The 9,067-nt window shown below is 40.5% G+C and overlaps 2 protein-coding genes across 2 annotated transcripts; both read left to right on the plus strand.

Moving 5' to 3' along the window:
• The first annotated feature begins 240 nt into the window (after positions 1-240).
• LOC136440513 (cytochrome P450 4F4-like) lies at positions 241-4,535 on the plus strand. The gene is made up of 7 exons (XM_066436564.1): positions 241-662; positions 1,239-1,389; positions 1,762-1,803; positions 2,534-2,661; positions 2,923-3,041; positions 3,470-3,532; positions 4,373-4,535. The coding sequence occupies exons 1-7, from the start codon at positions 480-482 to the stop codon at positions 4,533-4,535; spliced, it is 849 nt and encodes a 282-aa protein (XP_066292661.1). The 5' UTR covers positions 241-479.
• Positions 4,536-4,651: 116 nt separating this feature from the next.
• On the plus strand, positions 4,652-7,401 carry LOC136440514 (leukotriene-B4 omega-hydroxylase 3-like). The gene is made up of 6 exons (XM_066436565.1): positions 4,652-4,681; positions 4,749-4,881; positions 5,289-5,418; positions 6,302-6,500; positions 6,828-6,910; positions 7,320-7,401. Exons 1-6 carry the CDS (start codon positions 4,652-4,654, stop codon positions 7,387-7,389), a joined length of 645 nt encoding a protein of 214 aa, XP_066292662.1. The 3' UTR covers positions 7,390-7,401.
• The last annotated feature ends 1,666 nt before the right edge of the window (positions 7,402-9,067 follow it).

Below are 9,067 nucleotides of genomic sequence, written 5' to 3' on the forward strand. Positions count from 1 at the left end.
GAAAATAGCATCCATGTAGGTCTGCAGGAATCAGAATACATAGCCTATGTAGAGTTGGGCAAACCAACATCTATTGTCCGGAGCAGTTTATCTTTAGCCTGAGTACCAGCCTCCGTAGTGACCGCTAGCTCAATTCTTGTCGCTTGCTAACCACGGATTAGCAAGCGACAAGAATTGAGCCAGCGGCCACTACGGTGGCTGGTACTCAGGCTAGTTTATCTTTAACCAGATTAGGTTTATTTACCAGCTTGCCAGAAAACTGAGCATTGATATATTGTCCAAATCCCTACATACGTCAGACTCCTATAACTCATCACCATGAATGTTACAACGATATTACGTTGCATGCGAAACAACGTCAACTTCCGAAGTACGTATCAAGAAATGGATGAATTCGTGGTCTGTTTTTTGTCACCGTTTGTTTGCTCTTTGTCACCTAAGAAAATCACGTGTTTAATGTTTGTTTTACATGTCCAGAGATGGTCAGCCTGGTGGGACTTAACGACCCCATGAGCCTTCTCATCGGGCTACTCCTCCCGGCACTTGTCTACGTGTTGGTTGTGGTCGTTAAGTTTCTGTTGAGGCTCCGGGAGGACTTTATAGGTCTGGGAAGCAAGTTCCCCTCCCCTCCCTACCACTGGCTCTACGGTAACAATCACTTGGTACGTCTGAAACATTCGATTCTTACAATTACAAAGGTATCAAATGTATGGCATATCAATACACAGTTTAATCATCAGTCTCTCGGAGGACTACTGTCGTGGGAAAGGGGTGTGTACTGTACTGGTAGACTCAGGAAGAGATTGGGAACTATCATAATGGCTTTATGTGAGACGGCCCCGAAAAAAATAGTAACGCTCAAAATGATATATATATATATATATATATATAGAAAGAGAGAGAGAGAGAGAGAGATAGATAGATAGATAGATATAATTGAATAGCTAAGTAGTTTACATTAGCTATTCAATTATAGATTCCTCGTTCTAACATCAATTTTAATCGAATCGACTCTTAACAGTAAATTTGAGCTTAGTTTGTATATGTGCACGCGAACAACACCTAGTGTCATTGACATTGACAGTGAATCCAACATGCCATAGTACATGTACCTTAGCTATCTTTTCTACTCATCAGTATCTGAAAATACATTAAATGAAGACTTTTTTAAGAAAGATATTTTTGAAATGTTTGAAAGGACACCATTTTACAACATGACCGACTTGTATGACACACAGACTGATCTCACTTTTGGTGAGAAGTACCTGTCAGTGATACGGGAGGTTGTGGAGAAGAACCCAAAGGCTCACTCCTATTGGATGGCAGGGATCCTAACTATCATCCAAGTAACTCATCCAGAGACCATCAGGCAGCTCCTGAAATCCAAAAGTATGTTGTTGTTTTTCATTGTTTTTGTGACACGGAACAAAATCAAGATGTCAATGACATTGTATATTGTTTATAAGAATGACCTGACACATCCAAAGTACTTAACGCAATCTTGCTTGTAACTTTTATTCACTTACAGGGATGACATATCAAAGACAAACTTCTTGTCAGATGTATAAGGAACATTTATATCATGTGAACTTACTTTGGAACACTCGAAAACACAGATAATACATATGGTATTCTCACCATTACATATGGTGACATGCAGAAGCAACATTTATTTTCATCCTGAATTCATCATCATTATGCAGAACTAATTGATGTTACCCCAGTCTTGTTCACCTTTTCATGTATCCCATATGTTAATAGGCAAAAAGTCAGATGACTACGCCACTCTGCGATCATGGTTAGGTGAGTTCTTACCTTTGTATTTCTGTTATAGCGGATAATTGCTTCTATACTTACTTGATACTTGATAAGGTCTCCTCAACGTCGGTGGGTCGAGTGGCCTGCGTCAGAGTCTCTATAGCTTCCTCTCTTGCGTACCATTCCTCTCCAATCTGGACCATCTTTTCTATGTCTTGCATCTTCAGATGGGGGGGTGGGGGTTGTCCTCTTAACAGCATCAAGAACACTGTTTAGCCATGTTTTAATGGGTCTTCCCTTGGATTTATTCGCATGGTTTGGAGTCCAGCCCAGGAAAAATCTTGGGAGACGCTCCTTAGGCATTTTCAAAATGTGACCCAGTCATGTGCAAAATGCATTCTCAAAATGTGACCCAGTCATGTGCAAAATACATTCTTAAAATGTGACCTTTCTGTAAAATGCTTCTATGCATTTTAAGATAAAATAGATGGTTGAAATTCAAAAAAGAAACAGCTTCACCTTGTGAATCATCTTGCATCTGCGCTTAACTTTTGACAATACTTAAGATCGTGAGGTCGACCCGTTTCAGGATACTAATATCTATAGACATACTCCATAAGGATTATACCAAATAGAGGGTCCGAAGGTCGAGAAGGAGATATGTAAACGACAAGCCAGTCATTCGTACATGGATGCCACTTATATCTAGGAATGTTTATGAAATCGATATGAAATAATTGAATCACCACTGGTATGCACTTCATCGCGTTGCCAGGTAACGGCCTGTTCCTGAGTGACGGAGACGTATGGAAGGTTCACCGCCGTCTCCTCACGCCTGCCTTTCACTTTGACGTCCTCAAACAGTACGTCAGCGTCTACAACAGGGGGGCCACGGACATGATAGTAAGATGATAAGATTGATGCTTTCATTTCTTTGAGTTTGAGGATAATTGTTGTGCCCATCAATTATGGTGATATTAAAAAAATCTAAAAACGTTATCATCGTTACTGCCTTTATTCTGTTAAGAGATATGATTTTACTATAGATTTATGCAACGCAATTTCCGATAGAAGTGACTGGAAACCTTTGTACCACTTGCAAGCATAGAATGTACTCAACTGTGCCGTTATGCGGACAGACACAGCTTTTCTGTGCTTCCACAGAGCAGGCTATCAGAGACTGCCAAAAAAGGTGAAGTCTTCGAGATGTTCCAAGAGGCCAGCATGTGTACCCTCGAAATCATCCTACAATCTGCATTTTCAGGGGGACAGATGTCAGAGGAGTAAGCAATAGTTGTGTTATATCTGATCATGCTGCTTTTTAGATTGCATTTATCGACTTTTGGTATTTGTAGTCTATGTGCTGTGTATTGTTTTGTGTGTGGGCCACGACACCAGCAACAGCTGCCTGTGGCCCACGTGTATTGTACTGTTTGCAATTTCAATCAAATCCAATCAAATCAAGTCTCTAACGGGTTCCCATTAAAAAGAGACATACCGAATGAACAGATTATGATTAACGAAAACAACACATAAATTCGTATAATATTCCCTAAAACACGCTAAGCCAGAGTTTTCTTGAGGGCTGACCATCATTATCTTCTGTTGACATTTATGTTATAGAATGTGAATTCTGGAATAGGAATGTGCTGAGATGCTTGATGAGGAAGAGTTCAATATGCCAACTTTTCCTTCTTTCTCCCCTCCTCAGGACCAAGAATGAGTACATTGCAGCAATTCGTAAACTAAAACTACTGTTTCTCCAGATGGCGTTGTAAGTATAATTTGCTGTTGTAGATTTTTTTTATCAAGTCATCCTTTTCATCCAACATCAACCTATCAGCACTCATATAAAGCATCTAATCACCAGTCTCCTACGAAGAGCCATCCGCTGCCTATACTTAATGCCTTGGATCGACTCTGCTAAACCAGAGATTTGGGGCTTTTGGGCCACTGAACATCAGGAAATGGCCTAAATGTCTTGTTTTGGTAAAGTCGCAAAGGCCGCTGGAAATCAGCCAATCAAGTTACGTCTTATCAGTAACTACATTACAGACAACGATCTGTTTACATTTATGTTCAGTTCATTCAATTAAGTTGAAAAATTACATCCTTGTCGTTTGGTATTGCTTTTCGTTCTTCCTGTATTTGATTAAGTTGTATTGTTCCTGTATTGATAAAATTGTAGGCGGACTCCAGGAAGACTATTGTATAAATTGTTAAGATTAAACACTAATGGAGATCTGAATAAAACGAACAAACAAACTAACGATCGACAGTCCTTTCAATCACAGGATTATGCGTATTGCAATATTTCAATTGACCCGCGTTGCCTTAAGCGTCATGTAGAAGCGTTATTTTGTGTGTGAATCTGTACATGTATTAGGAGCTGAAATAAAGACACAAACATCACAAGTTAATCTCCAAGCAGATCTCCACAGTGCCAAAATCGTAAAAGCTAGCCAGAGAAGCTCCAGCCAGCCAGAGAAATTGCCAGGCACCGTCGGTTTCACTACAAACTCCTTCTGCCAGTTGGATACGGTCTTTGCAACCGTTGGGTCTGCTTGGAGACTAATCACAAGTCACTGTTTTTTTTTCATGTTCCTGTGTGCAGCCAACCATTATACCACCTATCAAAGTCCGCGTACTACCGGCTCAGTCCCGGTGGGCGTGAATACATTCGCTTCTGCAAACTTATGCACGACACGGCGGAGTCCATCGTTACAAAGAGGAGACGGCAACTCGTGAGTAAAGTGGAGATGATTCTACTTACCTAAACAAAGTACTAGTAAATGTCGCCCTACTCAATACTATAGAGAGGTGCACTCCAAACGTATTAGAACCACTTGTTTGCATTCACTAATGCTCTGCTTCGAACACTACATTCTGATCCATGACAGGCATTTTAGGAAGCGGAACTCAGGTGACGATTATTGTCAATACAAACAGTACGTAAATATAGATGCAAATATTTGTTTATTCACATCAAGAAGTACGCCGGAAGTTCTCAACAGAAGGCCAGGCTGGACTTTCTCGACATTCTACTGTCAGCACGTTACGAGGACGGTACTGGACTTACGGATCTGGAGATCAGGGAAGAAGTGGACACCTTCTTGTTTGCTGGTGATATTCCATCTTCTTTGTTTACATGTATCTTTGTTCATTTTTCCATAAAATCCTTCACAAACCTTCATAACAATCCCAGCAAATGATAGTGCACATTTGCCCCGATAATGACTACAAGCTAGCCTTCGTTAGCGTTGCAGCCTCCTTCCGGCTGTTTTCTATTTCAAGTTAGATTTATCATTACATTTTCTTTCTTATTGCTATGCTGGCCGAGAAAAAAAGATAATAAAAATGTAACCTGATAAAGAAAACAACCAGAAGGAGTCTGCAACGGAGGCTAACTAAGAGCAATATAGGCGGAGGTAACCAGGAAGGTCATGAAATATAGAATATTATACAAAACTCAAGATTCCTATTATTACATCGCTCAGTTGTTATCGTTATATACGATGGTTTTAAAACAGGGCATGAGACGACTGCCAGTGCCCTTTCCTGGACCCTGTACTCCCTGGCTCAACATCCGCGTCATCAAGACAAGGTGCGGGAAGAAGTCAACCATCTACTGTCTGGCAGGGACGATGACACCATTCACTGGTAAGACTACATCAAGCACACTTCTTTACAATTAGCACGAATTGGTGTTTTCTCTGTTGTATTTCAATTCCACTCTGCCTGGACTTGCAACATATTATCCTTTAGTGGTATCTTTTTTGTTTATTCAAAGAAGAATCAGATACATGACCAAAGACAAAGTGGAGGCCTACTCAAGTTGTGCATAACTTATATTATAGCCGCCACTTGTACAGTATGGAAAATGAGATGTTTGACAACACGCTAAAACATGAATGACAGGAGTAAAATAGTTGATGTGAGTCCCCCCCCCCCCCCCCCAGCGGAAAAGAAAGTAAAAGAACACATACATGTATAACTAAAAGCGTTTAGTTGCTAAGACATAGCCATGGACAGCTAACATGATATTACAGTTAATGCTAGAAGAAATAATGGAACTGCCACGTAAAATCAAAAGTTGTTTGGCATTATCAGACATGGTGTTGACCGAATAGTGGTATCTGTGAACCCAGTGCGCTACACGTGTGCGTTGTGCAGGCAGCTCTTAAAGGAGGTTATGATAGAACGTTGGACTTTCAGTCGGAAGAAAAAAAAGCAGTATGATTCACCTTGACAGAGGATGACTGGTGCTTACACGAGATAAGTTATGATATATAAGTACGGTTGTCTCTTGCGAATTATGAATTTCTATAAGTTACCAGGTTAATGTGCGAATTTCATGCTTTTTGCATTTCTAAACATCCACGTAGCCTGAATTCAATCAAGCCTCCTGTGACCGCTCGCCGTCCTGTAATCGGCTCCCAACCCAAGAGGGAGGGGAGAGAAACCCCCGGACAGGTGGAGTTTGCGTTATACAGACTAACATCCACGCATATGCCCTTACTATTTCACTGGAATGCCATTTCAGGGAAGACCTGCACAAACTCCCTTACCTGACCATGTGCCTGAAAGAAGCCATGCGGCTTCACACTCCTGTTCCCCTCATCATCCGCAGCGTGTTGGAGGACACTGTGATTGACGGCGTTACTGTACCAAAGGGGTTTGATGTATCCATACACCTGTACGGACTGCACCATAACCCGGCGGTCTGGGGACCCGATCACATGGTATAGCCACTCATTGGTCCCTTCAGACGTCTACAAGAGGTGCATAAGCTTCTGTAGGCCAAGATAATCGGGAGCTGTTAATTTATAAGCTCTGAAGATCAAACATTCTGTTGATGACATGGTAGTCAAGTTACCTTTCTTATTTCCTACATCCTTCCCCAAGTTTCAAATTAAATATGTTGCTAATGGTATTTTTTTTTATTCAACACTGCCGTATATCCCAAAAATTCAGTCTTTAATTGGTTTTTCTTGTACTCATATTTTTAGCTCAGCGCGTTTTCGTATAGCTTGATGACCTGCACAGTACCCGTGTTTATTTCGTTACAGGAGTTTGATCCGAGTCGTTTTCGTCCTGAGCGCGTGAAAGACAGAGACTCTCATGCCTTCTTGCCGTTTTCTGCAGGACAGAGGTTAGCCATTCTTTTGTTATCTATCTTATATGCCAATCGTCTGTATTATGAATGAAGACCTTTATTGCACATTTCTGCCACACTTGGCTAAGTACAGGTCACAACAAAACAAAACAAGTACAGTTAACGGATACAAAAAGAATATGACTATCATTAGATAAATTCTACTTCTCCTCGCTTTTCAGTTATAGTAGATATAAAAGAACAGACGTGTTTTTCAATGGGAGGTTTGTCTAGTCGCATTAGGAATATTAATTTTTGTACAGTGCTTAAATGTGTGAAGTAGGGAAATAAGTTTTCTACAAGCTTATACAGTTCATTTCTTTCTTATCATTATGGCATAATTGAATAATCGAACATAAGATTAATGTGTTTTGAGTGGTAACATCACATTGTCACCCCTGTTCAGGAACTGCATCGGTCAGAACTTTGCACTGAATGAAGCGAAGGTGCTACTTGCAAGGCTGATACACACGTAAGAGAAACTACGCCAAAAAATAGTTACTCAAGTAACTGGATAAAATTCTGAAAAGTCAGACAGTCAGACCTGGATGTCTAACCTTCATCAACGTAAGAGAAACAACCATTTTCTCTTCATATGAAAGGATAAATGAAATATGCATATGCCAGCCATAACATTTATCTACACCATACATGTAAGCAAAGCAACACAAAGAATCATGATGTGTCTGTTATCTTCAGAGACCTATTTGGGCAATTTTGTGACATATTAAGGGTAGTGACTAGACAGACTGAATCGTTTGGGAGAATACATCGGTTCAATGAAAAAGTTATTGTTCGTATAAATGACACCTCCTCTGTCCGTTGTTTTGGCAGGTTTGTCTTTGAAGTCGATCCGACTCGTCCTGCGCAGAAAGAGATGCAGGTCGTTATGTGCGCTAAGGACGGGATGTGGATGAAAGTTACACCAGCCTGAACATACTTAAACATAAAGGGAACAGCTCTCATTTGATATCGTAGTAAGATCAAAAGGATAAGTCATGATATGTAGATTGACTTTACCTGTCATAATATATAACATAGCGCATGATTCAAAAGGAGAAGTCATCATGATAGATTTATTTTACTTCATATAACATAAGTACTAATATTTTAATCCGCAAATGGTAATGGTGAATTTTGCTACTTACTGATAGCGTTGCGTTTTTGCTTTTCTTTAGTCTATATGTTTTTAAATGTACGCATACCATATCTATGCCCTAAATGTATCTATAACGAGATAAAGCAGTGTTGATTTTGGTCCACAGCTGCACTTGCCAGATAATAGTCGATATGGATTATTGTAATGATAATGACAATTATTCTAGTTCGGTATTGTGTTTTGATTAAGAGGCTAGGGGATGAAATAGATACAATCCGCATACTTCCAACGGCTCAAGTAGATTTTAATCGTTGCTGTATATTCGCTCAAACTCAGTCTAAAGCAACTCAAGTTGTAACAGCCCAAATTGCTCTTACCGTTGCCACGCACCTACCGGTATTAAACTTGGAAAGACGTAATGTGCTCATGTTTTCCGCCAGGTAGGATAAGGTGATTAGAATACGAAGTAGGTATCAATTGCATGTAGTTTTGCTTACTTACTCCTTTGAAAAACCATTAAAACTATTTGGCCATATTCTGAGTTGTATGATTTATGTTTGATGATTGCTGCTTAATGTTACATTGGACCCGTGGACAGCAGTGACTACAATTTATATGTCCTATATATAAGAGTGTGCCCCCCGTGCAAAAATGCCCCCCATGCAAAAGTGCCCCCCATGAAAAAATGCCCCCCATGAAAAAGTGATCCACATGCCAAATTGTCCCCCATGCAAAAGTGTCCCCCATGCAAAAGTGTTGCCCCATGCAAAAGTGTAACCCATGAAAAAGTCTCCCCCATGCAAAAGTGTCCCCCATGAAAAAGTCTCCCCCATGCAAAAGTGTCCCCCGTGTAAAAGTGTCCTCCATGCCAAAGTCTCCCCCATGCATAAGTGTCCCCCATGCAAAAGTGTCCACCATCCAAACGTCTCCCCCATGAAAAAGTGCCTCCCATGAAAGAAGTGTCCCTCATGCAAAAAGTGTCCCCAAATTGGCAATGAAAAAGTTTTTCCCCATGAAAAAGTTTTTCCCCATGAAAAAGTGTCCCCCACCATGCA

This window comes from Branchiostoma lanceolatum, chromosome 8 (genome assembly GCF_035083965.1).
Source record: "Branchiostoma lanceolatum isolate klBraLanc5 chromosome 8, klBraLanc5.hap2, whole genome shotgun sequence".
Lineage (NCBI taxonomy): Eukaryota > Metazoa > Chordata > Leptocardii > Amphioxiformes > Branchiostomatidae > Branchiostoma > Branchiostoma lanceolatum.

Excerpts from the sequence above, each read along its gene's own strand:
- LOC136440514 (XM_066436565.1), top strand. The coding sequence starts at position 4,652 with ATGACAGGCATTTTAGGAAGCGGAACTCAG. Across the intron at positions 4,882-5,288 it reads GGACACCTTCTTGTTTGCTG|GGCATGAGACGACTGCCAGT; the intron begins GTGATATTCCAT and ends GTTTTAAAACAG. Across the intron at positions 6,911-7,319 it reads CCGTTTTCTGCAGGACAGAG|GAACTGCATCGGTCAGAACT; the intron begins GTTAGCCATTCT and ends ACCCCTGTTCAG.
- LOC136440513 (XM_066436564.1), top strand. The coding sequence starts at position 480 with ATGGTCAGCCTGGTGGGACTTAACGACCCCATGAGCCTTCTCATCGGG. Across the intron at positions 3,042-3,469 it reads GGGGGACAGATGTCAGAGGA|GACCAAGAATGAGTACATTG; the intron begins GTAAGCAATAGT and ends TCCCCTCCTCAG. Across the intron at positions 3,533-4,372 it reads CTGTTTCTCCAGATGGCGTT|CCAACCATTATACCACCTAT; the intron begins GTAAGTATAATT and ends TCCTGTGTGCAG.